Here is a 17,970-nt window from a genome sequence, read left to right as displayed (position 1 = left end):
TCTGCTTTCAAAAGGGCACCTAGCCATTTTACCAGAATATTATAGTTTAATACACATATACGCAAAATCAGTGCATCTTTGTAAAAAGATATAATGTGGAGCTTTTTGCATAATAGTGGGGTGTTATACTTTTTTTTTTTTTTTTTAGCTAGCAGCAATTCTAGGAATGAAATATGAAGGCATCATCCATAACGTTGTTGTTGTTGGTAGGTGCCGTTGAGTTGTTTCCAAGCCACTGACACTATAGACAACATAACAAAACACTGCCTGGTCCTGCACCATCCTCACAATTGTTCCTGTGCTTGAGCCCATTGTTGCAGCCACTGTGTCAGTCCATCTCAAGCCTGTGGTCCATGACATTAGAGCACAATAAACCCCTTGCCATCAAGCCAATTCCAATCCATAGCAACCCTATAGAGCACAATGGATTTAAATATATTGGCTTTTATGTAATTGCCATCTTTTTAATACATAATTCCATTGGATTTTCTGATTATTTTTTAAAAATCTACTTATAGGTGAAAGATTTAATCCATTGTGCTTTGCTACTGGCCCCAAATTCCTCCCTACATTGTGATTTCCATGATTAACATTTCACATATTTGTTTCTACTTGTGTATATCTAAAGCAATTTGAGTGCAAATTGTCACGTGACCATTCTGATCACTCCTATATGCTATTAGGACTAAACCCAAACAAAGATAATCAGTTATTAATTTTTGCTCTTCGTGATTAACATTCTTTATGTTGAGATTGAGTATTTTGCTTTCCTATGGCAATACTGCCTTATAGGACTGATTCAAATCAGTACTGACTTTGATATAGGCTTATGGACATGGTTTGGTCTGTAGATATTTAATACGTGCACTTCCTGCCATTGAAATGAATTAACATGTAATGTTTTGTAGGGAAGAAGCACCACCAAATAGCAGTCAGGTCATAAACTTATTCAAGCCACTCCACTATCCGCTGAGTGTATGAAGACATTTCATAATCTGATGCCTGGAGAGATAGTTGTCCTAGGAGAAAGAATTTGTTACAAGGACAGAATTTGTGTGCCTTTTACACCTTCATTTCATGTTGAAGTCATTGTGTTTTACCCACCATTTCATCATGGCTGTTTTAAAAGAAAACAAAGCACTGATAAATGTACTCTTCACAGATGGCATTAGTCTGCCTGATTATAATTAAACATAAGTTATAGCTGTAACCCACATGGTTTACAGATGCATCCCATCAACTTTATTCCCCCCCCATAAAAACTAATTAGCTAACATCAATAATAAAATTCTGAAAAATGCAAACTGCAAGAGACCATAGAAATCTTTCTCCTCTTAGACATAAGGATATTAAAATCCGGAGTTGTTAAGAAGCTTACGTTCCTAAATCTAGAAATCCACAAGATGTTGAGGGTGAGAAGCATTTTGTTATCCCCCAGTGCCTGCTGGCCAGGACTTGACACAGGGTCTGGCACACATAATCAGTGCTCCATAAATACTCAATGAATGAATGAAAAAGGCCAACTCTTTCTAGGGCACGAGTTTTGGCAAGATTTTGATGCCACTTTCATAGCGTCATTGAGGCTAAAATGGCTGTATGTCCTGTCTGTGTGCATTGCACACACAGGCAGGCTGTGCCTCAAACTTCCAGGGAGCCATAAGACTGCTAGGAATGAGGCTTGTGCACCCCCTGGCATCAACAGTTCCATGGGCACTATGTTCATCTGTGATCGAGTCAGACATATGAGACACTTAAACAGTGTTGGCAAAGTAAAGCCATTATTATTATTTATAGAAAATAAACAATAGCAACAGATTCTCAAAGGGGAAATGCTTACCCTTCTCCAGATTACCCATGTCCATTCTTGTGTCAGAGGTCCTGGCGGCACAATGGTTGTGTTTGGCTGCTAAGCAAAAGGTCAGCAGTTCGAATCCACCAACTGCTCCTTGGAAACCCTATGGGGAAGTTTTTCTCTGTCCTGTAATGTCGCTGTGAGTTGGAATCGACTCAACAGCAATGGGTTTGGTTTTGGTTTATTCTTGTGTCACTGGGCAGGCCTGGTCAAGTCACATGTCAGATGCTGTTTTCACATCACTGCTGCCTTTGGCTGCCACCACACTGTTTGGGGGGCCTGCACAGCTCCTAAGGCTTCTTCTCTGCTGCTGGGCCCCACTGGGCTTTGCCTCACCAGCGGGAACACCTCTGCCCAGGATCTCCTGAGGCTCTGCTCCTAAGCCTCTGCCATTGGCTCCAGCCATACTACCTGGGTCGGTGGGGCTCTCGCCGCCATGCTACCCAAGCCTGTGCTGCCCAGGGGGAGGAGGTGAGCAACCTTTGCATGCGGCACACTCAGGCATCTCTTGCCCTGCATGAGCAAGCATTACAGCTCTTTTAGCTCTACTAGCAAGCCTCCTACCCAGAGGCATCCAGCTCTGCCCTGCTGGAAAAAGACCCCTACACATGATCCTCCAAGGCAACATCACACAGGCCACACTCAGGCCTCTGCCCTGCGTGTCCAAGTGTTACAGCTCTTTTAGCTTCAACCAGCAACCCTCCTGCCTGAAGGCACTCGGCTCTCGCTCCATGGGCCGGCAAGCCCACCACCACTGTCTCTCGCCGTCTCACACTGTCTTCAGTATTACATTTCTTTTTTGTGAGCCGAGGAGGTTCTCACTCCACCAACCCCAGATCCTTTGTCCAAATGATGCACTCTGCTCCCTCTGTGCAGTCGGCCTTTATATACAATTTCAAGGCATGGCCCTCCCAGCAGGACCATGAACTGACCAATCCCCGTGGCATACCACAATTCACTCAATTTGCATAGTCCCAGGTAATCATTTTGTGGGAGTTATAGGACTGTGGCTAGACAGGCCATACTGTGGCAACCCTAAGTATGAAAGAATGATGCCCCTAAGGTTTTTCCAAACACCAATTCCTTAACATAGTAAATGCTCATTTTACAAGATACTGCATTACAATAAATTTTCAGCAAATATGCAAAGTATGAAAAAGTGCTTCATTCAAGGCATTCTGGCTGTATTCATACCTCTCATCAATACCCAGCTTTGAGTTTTTCATCAGCAATTTAGATTTATAACAAAATATACAAGAAACAAAATTTTCAAGTCTAGAAGTATTAGTGACAGCGAAAAACCAAATTTGAACTCTTCTGTACAGTGTGGCCATTTATCATCACAGGACTGGGCATGTTTCATTCTGTTGTACATAGGGTCCTTACGAGTCAGAACCAAGTCAACGGCACCTAACAATAACACCAGTGTCTATAAACATAGATTTTAGTCTGTTTTTTCTTCTGCCAAAATAACTCAATTTCAAGGTTTAAATCCAACATGAATTTGAAAGTAATAAAGCCTTGGGGCAGTTTTACTCTGTCCTATAGAGTCGCTATGAGTGAGTTGAAAGTAATACCTGGATGCAATTCAATACTTTATAAAACCCCCAGTTTTTTGATCTGCCATAAATATTTGTGAATATCTCATACATTCATGGTTAATTTGGCATGTTTCTTTTTGCTGTCAAATTCAGTAGAATAGACTACTAGTGAAGCCTGCTACATACATTTCTGTGCCTTCAGAAGCCCTGGGCACGATAAAGAGTAAAAATTTTGAAGTTAAAAATGTATTTGGATCAGCAGATGATTGTTCTCTAGCATTCCGAAGATATGGTTTGCTTGAAGGAGGTTTTTTGTTGATCATTCGTTGATTCCCTATGAGTTACAGCAAAATGGCCAATAAATTAAAAATTAAATCCCAAGCATGGCAGTATTTGAGGACAAAGCAAAGACCCAGAAAATCCTGAGTTGTAGTCCTGAAACTGATGTCAGTGCCCTCTGTGAACTTGGTCATATTACTTTAGCTTTCAATCTGAGTTTCTCTGGGTACTGAGTGGATTTTCATTCATATTTCTTAGATGGGTATCAGGAAAGTTAATGACTGTGTCTAAAATAAATCTGAAGCTGAAATCAGCTTTTTGCTAGCGCTCACGGTTAGATTCACCTTCCTACTATCTTATCCTGATTCAAACACATTTAAAGACTTCAAAGATTTAAGTATACTTTCCAATTATTTGGAAACCCTGGTGGCACAGTGGTTAAGTGCTACGGCTATTAACCAAAAGGTCAGCAGTTCGAATCCGCCATGCACTCCTTGGAAACTCTATAGGGCAGTTCTACTCTGTCCTCTAGGGTCGCTATGAGTCGGAATCGACTCAGTGGCAGTGGGTTTGGTGTTTTGGTTTTCCAATTATTATCTAGTCAGCAAACTCAAGGAAGCAAACTAGTTCCTAGACAAGTAAGTTACAACCTAAGTACGGTAGGCAGAAGTATGGCAGACAGACAAATCACCCTCTGATTTTGTTGGGTGTGGGACAGGGCCCAGATAACTCAGATAAAGCAGTGGTAGATCTCTCCCTGAGGTGGCACAATTGAGAAGCTCATCGTTTTTCTCTATTCACTTTCTATTTTGATAGAGAAAAAGGCGGGTTTTACACAGCCACAGAGCATCAGAACAGTGAGCTGTGTTTTTTGTTTTATGCGGTAGATATCAGTATCCATGATGTCCAGTAGTTAACCTCTTCCTCTCAACTCTGGAAAGAGGAAATCACCCGCATCACCTTCCTGTCTTGTAGACTAATTCAGAGATAGATAAAGGAACATGGATATTTTAGAAAACTGAAGTTCAGGTTTATATTGTTGTCCAAAGAGCTAGAATGAAAATCATGAACACACATCTTGATGGTCTTACCTCAGAAACAGTCATTTTTATACTTAGAAAAATCTGATCCATTACTATTTCTCTTGAACGTTAAGGCAATTGTGACAGAAACGTTACGTGGTTTGTCTAAAAGCCATTTACTGAATCCCATTAGGGACTGTCTGGAGCCCATTTGTGTCCTACAGTTCTAACTCTTTAAGCCTCATAATCTTTCTCCCCTAGACCAGTGGTTCTCAACTGGGGGCAGTTTCACCCACCAGGAGACATTTGGCAAAATCTGGAGATATTATTGATTTTTGAAACTTGGGGGAATGGGTGGTGCTAATAGCATTTAATGAGTAGAGACCAAAGATGCTGCCAAATATTCTACAGGGCACAGGACAGCCCCCCACAACAAAGCATTATCGAGCTCAAAATCTCAATACTGCTGAAATCGAGAAGCGCTGCCCTAGATAAAGTTCCTCTCTTTTCAGTGTAATCTCAGAGTAATGAAACCTGTAAGTCAAATGAAGTTACCAGTCCTAAACTTGCTTTTCTTTAAAGTAGCTTTTCCCTCCCCCCCCCCCTTTTTTCCCGCACTCTTTCTAGGAAAAGGAGATTTAATTGGAGCAAACCTATCAATTAAGGACCAAGTGATCAAGACCAATGCAGACGTGAAGGCTTTAACCTACTGTGATCTGCAGTGCATCATCCTCAAAGGACTCTTTGAAGTGCTAGACCTTTACCCAGAATATGCTCACAAATTCGTGGAAGACATTCAGCATGACCTCACATACAACCTTCGAGAAGGTCACGAGAGTGATGTAAGTCTCGCTTCCAATTAGTGCTGAGACCTAATCACACAGGGCCTGGAGATCATTTATAACAGCAGAGGCAGATGTCCTGACCTCGCTTGAAAAAGTCTTTGAACATATAAGATAGGATTATTCAACCACTAGTTGAGCAATTAAATAATTAGCTAGAAGCCACACTTTGGGGTTTCTTATCAACGTTCCAGGAAAGTATTATTTATCTGGATAACTTAACTCAGTTTCTTTCTTTATTTTTATTTGCTTATATCTAGAATCAATTTTAGTGATATATATAACATTTAGCTAGAAATGTGTGATTGCTCCAGGATTTAAAGTTTTCCAGATAGAGTATATCATTCAGGGTTTATAATTGTTTATTACTCCTCTTGCTTGGCATGGATTTGCTTCAGAATACTCTTTTTTCATAACCAGTACCCAAAACAGTCTATTGCACTGTTTAGATGTCTTAAAATGCCTAAATATGCATAAAAGGAGTCAAGCCAAGAATTGTCGCACTGAAAGCGTAATGAACGTTTTATGAAATTATACATTTGCTGCATGTCTCAGTTTATACAAACAGCTTTCCTGTCAAAATATGTACTGTGCTGCATCCTGTCATTAAGCTGATCATGAGTGTGACTTCATTAGATGTGTCAGAGAGACAAATGATTTAATAGGAGTGATTGTTAAAAGGCAAGCCAGGGCATGCATAGCATTGTTTAACAACCAAAGCTTTGGTCTAACTGTCTTGATATTTGTCCCAGATATTTACAACATTCAATTTTTTTTTTTCCCTAGGAGTTTAAGAAGCTATTGATTGTACCCATAGTATACAGCCATTTTGTAAGTCCTTAGTATTAGAAATATAGAAAGAAAATGCAGATTGTGTATTCCTTCATTTTTGTTGGGGATGTTGAATGACAGTCAATATATAAATGGTATCTCATCCTGAAGTTTAAGATTACCAGCTGTGCATATATGTTTCTCTCCCTTGGTGATAGCAAAGAACAGAGGAAATACCAATACTTACTGGGTACCTATTATATGCTAAGCTCTCTGCCTTTATGAAACATTTCATTAAGTGCTTAATTTTTTTTTCCTGAAAAAGTGGGTATTTGTTTTCATTTTATTCCTGCTTTACAGTGTCAAAGATGCTTTATGTTAATTTAAAAACAAAACTTCAGAACAGTCTCTAGTTCAGGTGCGGGGATCTTTTTTCTTTCTTTTTTTTTTTTTTGTGTGCTTTAGGTGAAGGTTTACAGAGCAAATTAGTTTTTTCTTAAACCATTAATACACATATTGTTTCGTGACATTGGTTGTCAACCTTGTGACACGTCAACACTCACCCCTTCTTGACCTTGGGTTCCCCATTTCCATTCTTTCAGCTTTCTTGTACCTGTCTGCCTTCCGGTCCTTGCCCCTGGGCTGGTGTGCCCATTTAGTCTTGTATACATGGTTGAGCTACTTATATTACTGTTTGTTTTATGGGCATGTCTAATCTTTGGCTGAAGGGTGAACCTCAGGAGTGACTTCCATACTGAGTTAAGAGGGTATCTGGGGGCCATACTCTCGGGGCTTCTCAATTCTTTATGGTGTCAAGTTATTTCTGTAGAAGAGAAAACTGAGATTCAGAGTGCCTGAATAACTTGCATGTGATCTCCTGAATGTGTAGGCAGCAGGGGCAGTGTTTAAACACAGGTATCTGATTTTAGTATCTTTCCTCTTTCTATTAAATGTGTTGCCTCTTCTTGAAGAACACTTTTCATGCCTTCCCATTCAATAGATTGACTTTTTAAACTATAGGTACCTTTTGTACTCTTCATTACAGCATAAAGTGACAAATGTTTTTGAAGGGTGAAGGTGAGTTAGAGGGTAAAAGCAACCAACAAGGGAAGAAGAAATGAGGAAAGAGAGAAAAGTAGCCAATATTCTTCAGCATAGATAAGTGGAAAATACTTGGATCTCAATCCTTACTTTCTTTTTATTTGACTGTTTTTTAAAGAAACTTATCTTCATTTAAAAAATTATCCTTTTTTCTAATTTCTGGAACATTGGTTATAGTGATTTTAAAAGTCTTATAGGATAACTCCAATATCTGAATCACCTATGGGACCGTTTTCATAGTCTCTGCAGCACAGCCTACTAGCTGCTGTTTTCTTCTTTGGCGCGCTACTCTGTGCATACTCAAGTTAAAAAAAAAAAAACAGTTGCCATCGAGTCACTGTCGACTCATGGTAACCCCATGTTTCCCTGGATGGCGTACCAGTTAATGAACTTTAGCTACTAACCAAAAGGTTGGAGGTTTGAGTCTACCCAGAGACTCCTTGGAAGAAAGGCCGGGTGAACTGCTTCTGAAAAATCAGCCATTGAAAACTGTATGGAGCATAATTCTACACTGACGCACATGGAGTCACCATACTTAAGTTAGAAGTTGGCTAATGTCTCCAGGGGAACATCTATCCTGTGACCTTTACTCTGGGGTTCTAATCCTGAAGTCCCAGATGCTTTGGCAGGACCTGACCTCCATCTTCTGTCTCCTCAGGCAGTAAGACTGCTCCTTTTTGTTTGGACTCTATTCTACCTCACCGTGAAACAGCAGATGCCCTCGGGAAAATACCTGGGTAGATATGGTGCTCCCATTGTACACTTCCCTTTTCTCAGGGATCACAGCCCTTCAAGTCTTACCTGACTTGATTTTTCAGTTATTTTATGTATTTTGACCCTCTTTATAATTATTTTTGACCCAGGGTTTAGCTCAGTGTAAGCTACTTCATTTTGACTAGAGTCACAAGTGTCACTTCTTAAAGAGCAAATGGGTACTGAAGCTTACTTCCGAGAGGCTTTCATTGTTTTGTATTTCCTGGTCTTTCATCGCTCAAAACTCTTATTTATGTATAAATCCACAATCCAGGAATGCTGTGCCTCCTAAAGAGTGGGTGTTATTGGACAACTCTTCCCTACAGTTCCATGTTGTTGTTGTTGCTCGCAGCTGTTGCATCGACCCCTGACCCCAAATAGAACTGCTCCATGGGATTTTCTTGGCTGTAACACTTATGGGAGCAGTCTACCAGGGTTTCTTCTGCAGACCCACTGTGTGGGTTTGAACTGCCCAACTTTGAGTTAGCAGCCAATCGCAAACCATTTGGAAAACCTCATGCCTTACCTAAGCATACAGTGATTTGAGGGTAGCTTATATTCTGATGTGTGAATAAGGCTATGTATTCCTATTCTCTGCTCTGTTAACAGATCAGATGTGCAACCCAGCCCCTTTCCTTAATTTTCTCACATCTACAAACAAAAATAGCCAATCACACAGGGTTTTGTTGTAGTTTGAAACCTTCGTGGAAGGCTGGTAAACCAGAGAGTTGAGTGGTTGCCTCAGTTACCTAATGCTGCTGTAACAGAAATACCACAGTAGGTGGCTTTAGAAAGCAGATATTATTTTCTTACAGTTGGGGAGGCTAGAAGTCTAAATAAGGGTCTCAGCTGTGCTGACTTTTTCCCTGTAGGGAGGGCTGGGCATTCCTTGGATCCTTGATGATTGTCACATAGTATCTGTCTTTCCCATGCATGTGCATGTTCTAATCCACCCCTTTTATAACTCCAAAGTGATTGGATTTGGAACCCACCCTGCTTGAATGAGCTTGTTAACATAATGAAGAAACCCCTACTTTCAAACAGGATTATATCCACAGGCATAAGGTCTAGGATTTCAGTATACACTTTGGGGGGACATGATTTAATACATAACAGTGTAGAAGAAGGCATGTTTGCATAATGGAAATGTAAACATCAGTTAGCTAATTTTTGCATCCTGATGCTTAAAAATGTTGCTGCCACTCAGGCGTATTGTTCAGCCATTGCTCTCACCTCTCTGTTTTCTCTTTTATGCTTTTCCTTCATCCTCAAATTTCCCATTATTTCTCATACCTATTTTAACTCTCTTTGGTTGCCTTTATAATTTTGTGCCTTTATAATTTTGCCTTCTAGATGTCACCCTAAGAAGCTTATAAACTCTTGGGTGACAAAGAGAGTTACCAGAATATCCAGGTAAAGAGGAGACAAGAGTCAACACGTTTTGAAGTACAGTTAAGCCCAATGCAGCATTTTAAGAAATAGTCAAAATTTAGAAGAAATGTACATGTAGCAATAGGATTATGACTCCTAAAACTGTATTAAATCATATAAATTTAGAATGACAGCTTATCCAATTCTCATAGGAAAATTAATTAAAATGCACAAAATATTTTTGTACGTCTGTGAAAAGGCTAGCTAGCACTGTTTTGACCTCACACTAATTATGCATTTTATGTACTCAGTGTGTTTTTTATATTCGTCCTTATTTATACCTCCAGAGTGGCCCCAGTAATGACATGGATTAATTTAGCAATTTCCATCTAGGCAGATTATGAGAAATTTGCTTCACTTTTCTCATGTTAAGCTCTATAAAATTGATTTTAGCACAAACTCATCTGGTGGTATGTTAGGTATAAAATTCAGTTTGCCTTAACATAAAAATTTTTAATTTGTGATGAATAAATATAATTAACAGTATCTAAAATACCTCTTTTCAAAAATAATACAAATACCTTGAAAATCAGATACTGACATGGCTACGTATCATATGTGCCTCATACGTGATACCAAAATCCATTGCCATCAAGTCGATTCTGACTCATAGTGACCCTATAGAACAGCGTAGAACTGCCCTGTAGGGTTTCTGAGGAGCTCCTGGTGGATTCGAACTGCCAGCCTTTTGGTTAGCAGCCATAGCTCTTAACCACTATGCCACCAGGGTTTCCTTCATACATGATACGCACTGATTTGCTGTTATGATTGTTGTGGAGCAGCGAATGTCAACCATTGTCAAAATAAAGATGATAAACCCTCCAATTTTCCCTCAATGGAGGGTTTGTAAGTAATGAACCATATTCATTTTTTTAAAGGTGTTGATCACCTCATTTTTTTTCATCAATTTTCCATTATTTTTATATAACCTGCTCAGCATTAAAAAATAAAACTTTCTTCTTCAGTCTCCCCACCTCTTTAGTGAAGGAAAACAATATTTCCCCAGTTTCCTGAAGGCCAGAGGCCTCCAGGTGATGCTCATTGGACTCCTCTCTCCAGTGGTATAAGAGATTATTACCAAAGTTCAGAGAGGATCCCTAAAGCAGAGACAAGGGGGCCTGAGAAGGCAGCTGCTTTCAGCAACTTCTCTTCACTTTTGACACATTAGGTGGTACTTGGGTGGTTTACACCACTGACTCACGGCAGCTCAAAACCTCAGCGTTCATCATAATACCCCAAAGCCTTCCCCCTTCAGCACATACTCTCTCTACATACCAATCACCATGCTTAAATACTACAGTTACAAAATTGAATACTGCAGTGTCCGACCCTCAAGGGAGACAGATACATATATAGCCATAACTCAATACAGAAGTTCCAGAGTAGTTGTATGCATTAAGTCAGCATGTATAAAGCCAATCATAACTGAATGTAAAAGTTCCATACTAGTGGTATGCATAAAGGTAATAGAGGACATAACAGGAGGATGTGTTTGTAATATCTAAAACCACAAAGGATTGGTCAACAAGTAGAAAGTAGCATCATCAATAGAAAAAATGGGCAAAGATATGAACAGACAGTTCCATAGATAAGGAAGCCCAAAAAGGTAACAGGCACATGAAAACATGCTCAGAACAGTAGAATATGAAAATGTAAATTAAAATAACAGTGAATTAACTTTTTTAACTCTTAGATAACAAACATTAGGAAGTGGGTTAATAAAAGTGTATAAGAATCCTTATGCAATTATTGGTGGGGAATAGAGTCTCTTGTACCCATCTTGCAGAGCAGTCTAGCACTGCTTAGTCCACTTATGTATACACATAGCCTATGACCCATCAGTTCTACTCTTAGATATATATCAAAATATTTTCACACAGATCCACAAAGGTAGTTATATGGGGATGTTCATTGTAGCTCTTTGTGGTAGGCGGGAGTTGGAAGCAGCCTGGGTACCCATCACTGGGAGAGTGGGTTCAGTAAAATATGGTGCGTTCACACCATGGACTTCTATGCAGCAGTGAGTAGAAATGGAGAAGATCTGCACATAACTCTATAGATAGATCTTTAAACATAGCATTTAATGAACAGTAAGATACAAAACATTACTGTCTACATAAAGTCAAATACACGCAAAACAAAGCAGTACTTACTTTTACAAGCTAAATATAAATTGAAATACCAGGGGAAAAGAATAGCTAAGACAATCTTGCAGAAGAACACAATTTGAGGATTGAAACTATTAGATATAAATATAATTAAACCAAAGTGGTATTAGTGCAAGGCTATCCAACGCCATCTCGCTGTATTAAAAAAAGGACACACCAACAAACTGGCCTGCTTTCCCTTCCTGGCACGTGCCAGGCCATTGCCTTCTTCCGCCTCAGGGCTTTTACATTTACTTTTCTGTCTTCCTGCAATACTACTTTTCTCTTGGCCTTCCCTGACCACCTTTCTGGAGTTTGCTTTTCCCAGTTATCCTCTCTCACACGTCTGTTTATTTTTTTTCACAGCATTTAGCAGAGTCCGAAGTATCATAATAAGCGTTTTTTCTTATTCGTGGTCAGTATCCACTACCAAAATGTCTGCTTTATGAGGGGCCTTTGTCTTGTTCTACAACCCTAGTGCTGAGGTCAGAGCCTAGTTCAAAGTCAACATTTAATATATATTAAATAAGTAGATGAAAGAATGTCAAGAAGCTTACTTTGGGACCTAGAACCTATGTGAAATTTTGAGCAAATGAAGGAAGACTTAAAGAAAGTTACGTATATGGCTAGTAAAAGGAGTCTAAAATTTTTGAAAAGCTAAGGTAATTTGGAAACCCTGGTGGCATAGTGTTTAAGTGCTACAGCTGCTAACCAAAGGGTCGGCAGTTCAAATCCTCCAGGCGCTCCAAATAATATCCCTTAGAACTAACAAAGCCAAAAAGAGTGTCAGTAGTCAGTTTTGAAAGAACAGCTAAATTGAAGAACAGCTATTTTTTACTTCCCCTAAGTTCAAGACAAGAGGTTTTCTAAAGCCGTAAGAGGAATTAAATCTGAATAATAGAATTTGAAATACGGGTAGCGTAATTCTTCCTAGTGGTTTTATAGTAAGTAGTGTTAAGATGAAAAGAATCTCCTTCAAATCTAAGCTAACTTACCCATTTTCTATAGCTATAGGTAGAGTCGGAATCGACTCGATGGCATTGGGTTTTTTGTTTTGGGTATAGGTGAACTATTACAACACTAATATCCAAAGTAGAGAAGCAGTACTGTTAACCATTAAATCATTCTGAAATGTTATTCACTTCACTTTTATTGCCAGGGGCATGAGACTACAAATCTTTTGGGCTACACATGGAACTTTCATGTGGAAAACACCACGGTCCAGTAGCTTACCTATGGTTATAAAATACTTCATCAAAGTGTAATACATAGGTCTGTTGCACTTTATGGTAAACTGTGAGGTATAGGGTTTATAATACATGTGATGGAACCTGGTCAAGTATTTTTCACGTTCCCTAATCAGTATTAAACTTAGTGTTATCGGAATATGAATGTGTATTTCTGCCTATGTCTGGAGCCCATGTCTTTAACACAGAAAGGTGAATTTTTACTTCCCATTTCATGTTTTCAGAAGGCAGCCTCTATCTCAGATGCCAGTAGCATTGGGAAAGCATCTAATCGCTGGGCACTATTGAGTTGTGTCCACTTGGACCATTTGGCACTGGTCAATTTCTTACATAATTAAGCTGTACCATAGCCATGAGGCTCAGTCCCATGCTTCCTTACATAAATAAAACAAGCTTGAGTAACTGTTTCACGTGGAGTCTTTGATTTGCCAACATTGCTTGGCTCCAGCATGACTATCCGAAAGCCAAACCCACTGCCATCAAGTCAGTTCCAACTCATAGTGACCCTATAGGGTTTCCAAGGCTGTAAATCTCTGCAGAAGCAGATTGCCACATCTTTCTCTGTGGAGCTGCTGGTGGTTTCGAACCACCAGACTTTTGGTTAGCAGTTGATTGCTTTGACCACTGTGCCACCAGGGCTTCTTAATGTGACTATTTTACAATATAATTCAAGAATGTACTGAAAAGGGAGCTATTTCCAAAGGAGGGACTTGCTTTAAATTTAGTCCCCATTTCAGTCTGAAACAAGATTGGGCTGCTTGGAAGCAATTTTCTTGAACATGATTTACTGAACGGTAATAATTTAAAAAATCATATCTGACATCCCAGATACCTAACTCTTCAAGAGTAGCCTGTGCGTAGGTGTGTATCTGCTAGCCAGTCTTGTGTAATAAGAGAACACAATACTGCACCTTCTTGAGATAATTGTTCTTAGAAAATTGCATATTGAGGTACTCACATGTCATTTTATCAGGTCAGCTTTCTCAGTCATTCTGGGCCCAGAAGGTGTTTTTGTGCATCAGCTCTGTATTTTAAAGTGCTCTTCCCGATAAAGCAAAAATACTTCCCTCAAATATCTTGTAGTGAACTCTTTTACCTACCATAATTTTTATGGTGCCTAAGATAATGTCAGATATGATAGGGAAAGCTCAGTAAATCATAGCTTGGAAATTTTACTTGGATCTGGCGTATCTCTTATCTTTGGAAACTTTGCTCAAACAGGTGTCTTCCGGTGGATTTAGAAGTGATTTGGCAAATACAGTGCCTCAAAGGAAGAGGTCATGTTTCAGTTAGTGTACCCAGAACCTAGCATAGAATCTGTGTTCATGATGTCTAGCAAATAAAGATTGCTGTTGGATTTCTTGCACTTATTGACAATCCTACTGCCTCTGTACCAAAATGACCCTCAGTACCCTCTTTACTTCTTGGCGATTGCCTAAGCTCACTGCTTCATTCCCCTTCATTATTATCAGTCCTTTCCCATCATTTCCCTCTTAACGAGGATCTCAATAAAGACTGAATTCCACTGGACTCTTAAATTTCTGTTCCCCCTTAGCCTTGAGGTTCTGTTTCTCTCACCTAGTCCCTTCCCTCAGAAAGGTGTAGGTTTTATGCACCTAAAAGTTGTAAAATAAAAGAAAGGTAACTCTTACCCCCTTCTCAAACTACAGACTTATTCTTTTCTTAAATTCTTATTTTAGGGTAGAGCCAAAGGATACCCCTGGGCATCCTGATAACCGTTAGGGTAGTTCAGAATGAGGATAACAAATGTAAGCAATAGAATCCCAACTCAAATATAAAAGGCAAGGAGGGTTTATTATGAGGATTCTCAGTACCTAATTTTTTTTTTTTTTTTAATGGGATACAATAAGCAAACAAAGCACCTAGATCTCAGGAACTTGTTACCCGATTAGGGTCCGTGCCCTGGAGCAGCGGAGCCAATGAAACATACTCCAAGTCAGAAAGAGTGAGAAAGTTTATTAAGGAGTTTTTTTATACCTTACCAGGGACCCAGCAGCAACGCAGGCTGTCTCTATGGAGTCCCAAAGAGCAATTTTACTTTAGAGCTTATATAGAATCTTACAAGAGTTATAAGTGTCTTTGTAGTCCCCTGCCAGACATTTTTTTATTAGGCTAAAGATATACATATCTGATACCTGCGCTCCAACTTTCCTGTGGGGGTTGTGTGCCACAGGTAGTCTGGACAGAACAAAAGGTTATTTGCATCAGTTTTAAAACAAAGAACAAAGTCATTAACAGAGGTATGTGAAGGAGGCAGGCAGAGGAAGAACAACTTATAGGTTTATCATGGCCTTTAGTTATGTTAAGCTCTCAGTTGCCCATTGTGAAAAAGGAGAAAACATGCTGGGTGGTATTGGGGTCACAAACTCTTACAATCAAGTTCTCAAACTCTATTAGAACTCCCATTTCTTTTCCTTTTCTTTGCATTTCCTCTCCATTCGCCTCTCCTTCCATAATCTTGCCATCTTGCTTTTCTTGTCCAAATGGCAGAAAATGACCACAGACACCAGCTCCTCAATTCAAATGGGCAGCAGACTCATCTGGACTCTCTCTAGGTGATTCTAGATTCTTATAGAAGGACTCTGAGTGGTTCAGCTTAAGTCAAGTGCCCACCCGCACAGTTTCTTCTGTTATTGTTTGTGGGATGGAAGGGGGTACGCAAGGATGGAGGATAACCACACTGTAGTAGCGAGGTGGTTTCCATGGCAACCCTGTGGGCTGAAGGGTTGAGATAAGAGACAGGATCCAGAAAAGGGGTGGGTGGCCAGAGATGGTTGCTGAAAAACAGAGCAAAGCCAGTGATTATACGACTGTGGGTCTCCTGTATGTAATCGAATCACTGTAGGTTTCTATGCATTCACATCTCAGCAACATTTTCATAGAAACCAAATCAGATTTAAACGTATATAAAGGTAAAATTAATAAAATAGTCAATACACACACCACAAAAACCACTTTAAAACACCCAGTTAGGACTCCTGTTTAACTCCTCTGGATTCTTTCCTGGGTAGCCTTTTGTCAATCGTATAGCATGAGGCATACCCTGCAAAGATATCAGTCACATTTCCGTGGTATCTGGATTTTTCAGCTTGTGTTTGCAAGCCAAACAGTGAGCAGTTAAAGTTTTAAGTCCATTGTCGGGGCAGATTAGTTGGGTTGGGAAAGGCAGAGGATAAAAAGGCCACCTGAAGTTCCATAAACAAGACAAAAAAGTCTTTCTTTCCCTACTTTCCTGGCTGCTTCCATCCTGCAGGGAACAGCAGATGTTCAGCCTGAAATAAAAAGTATTAAATTTGCATATGCACACAAACAGGCAGGGCCTAATTTATGTTTATTCCTTGAGAATGAAAAGCTACCTACAGCTACATCCACCAGGAATCCTCTACCCTTCCCCTGTTACTCTGAGGGGTTCCTGGGATTCTCCATTCCACACTGCATTCGAGAAGATTGGTTAAGCCTTAGAAATGCAGTGCTTCCCCTCTCTAGGGTCCTCCTGTCAGCTGCGGTAACATAGCCCCACACTCATGGTAAAAAAAAAAAAAAAAATTTTTTTTTTTTTACCATGCAGGCTCTATTAAAAGAAGATTTGACGCTGCTGATTGCATAGTAGCTACTCTAAGCACTTTACAAAACCAAAAAACCAAACCCATTGCCCTCAAGTCGATTCCATACGGACCTTACACAACAGAGTAGAACTGGCCCATAGAGCTTCCAAGGAGAAGTCGGTGGATTTGAACTACCAACCTTTTGGTCAGGAGCTGAGGTTTTAACCACTGTGCCACCAGGGCTCCAAGCACTTTACAAACATGATTTTATTCTCATGACAGCTTTGGAGATCAGTCATACCAGCTCATGCTCTAGATAAGAAGACTAGTTAAGACTGAGAGATGTAAATAACTGGTCTATAGTCACTTAACAAGTAAGCAAGTGAGGTCAAAAACTGGAATTTCAACCCCAAACTGCATGACTCCAAAACCCAATTGAAATTTAGTGTAAGTTTATCCATCAAAGCCAAGTTGTAAGTTCTCATCTGTCTCAATCTTATGAGCACTGAATGCCAACTACATTGTAGGTTAACGGAGCATTCATAGGAAACATGGGGAAATAAGTACCATATACCAAATATGAGGACTTGAAACACTCATTGATGAAGATCAAAGACCACAGCCTTCAGTATGGGTTGCACCTCAACATGAAGAAAACAAAAATCCTCACAACTGAACCAATAAGCAACATCTTGACAAACGGAGAAAAGATTGAAGTTGTTAAGGATTTCATTTTACTTGAATCCACAATTAACGCCCATGGAAGCAGCAGCCAAGAAATCAAAAGATGCATTGCACTGGGCAAATATGCTGCAAAAGATCCCTTTAAAGTGTTGAAAAACAAAGATGTCACCTTGAAGACTAAGGTGTGCCTGACCCAAGTCATGGTGTTTTCAGTCACCTCATATGCATGTGAAAGCTGGGCATAGAATAAGGAAAATCGAAGAAGAGTTGATGCTTTTGAATTATGGTGTTCGCGAAGAATATTCAGGACACCATGGAATGCTAAAAGAATGAACAAATCTGTCTTGGAAGAAATACAACCAGAATGCTTCTTAGAAGCAAGGGTGGCGAGACAACGTCTCACATACTTTGGACATGTTATCAGGATGGGTCAGTCCCTGGAGAAGGACATCATGCTTGGTAAATTCAGCGAAAAAGAAGAAGACCCTCGATGAGATGGATTGAAACAGTGGCTGCAACAGTGGGCTCAAGCATAACAAAGATTGTGAGAATGGCGCAGGACTGGGCAATGTTTCATTCTGTTGTACATAGGGTCGCTGTGAATCAGAATCGACTTCACAGCACCTAATGACAACACCAAATATAAAAGTAAAAAACATGAAGTTTGTGATAATTCATCAAGCTGTACACTTTTGATTTGTGCATTTGTCTTTGTGTACACTATATGTCGATGA

The 17,970-nt window shown here is 39.8% G+C and overlaps 1 protein-coding gene across 1 annotated transcript in view; it reads left to right on the top strand.

Moving 5' to 3' along the window:
- Positions 1-17,970, top strand: part of KCNH8 (potassium voltage-gated channel subfamily H member 8) — a 446,972-nt gene that overhangs the window by 375,224 nt on the left and 53,778 nt on the right. Inside the window, exon 11 of the mRNA XM_049870926.1 lies at positions 5,322-5,536. Coding sequence (XP_049726883.1) covers positions 5,322-5,536 — 215 coding nt within the window. The remainder of the gene's footprint in view (positions 1-5,321; positions 5,537-17,970) is intronic.

Source organism: Elephas maximus, chromosome 27 (genome assembly GCF_024166365.1).
Source record: "Elephas maximus indicus isolate mEleMax1 chromosome 27, mEleMax1 primary haplotype, whole genome shotgun sequence".
Taxonomy (NCBI): Eukaryota; Metazoa; Chordata; class Mammalia; order Proboscidea; family Elephantidae; genus Elephas; species Elephas maximus.
This window is presented reverse-complemented; position numbering and strand designations above follow the sequence as displayed.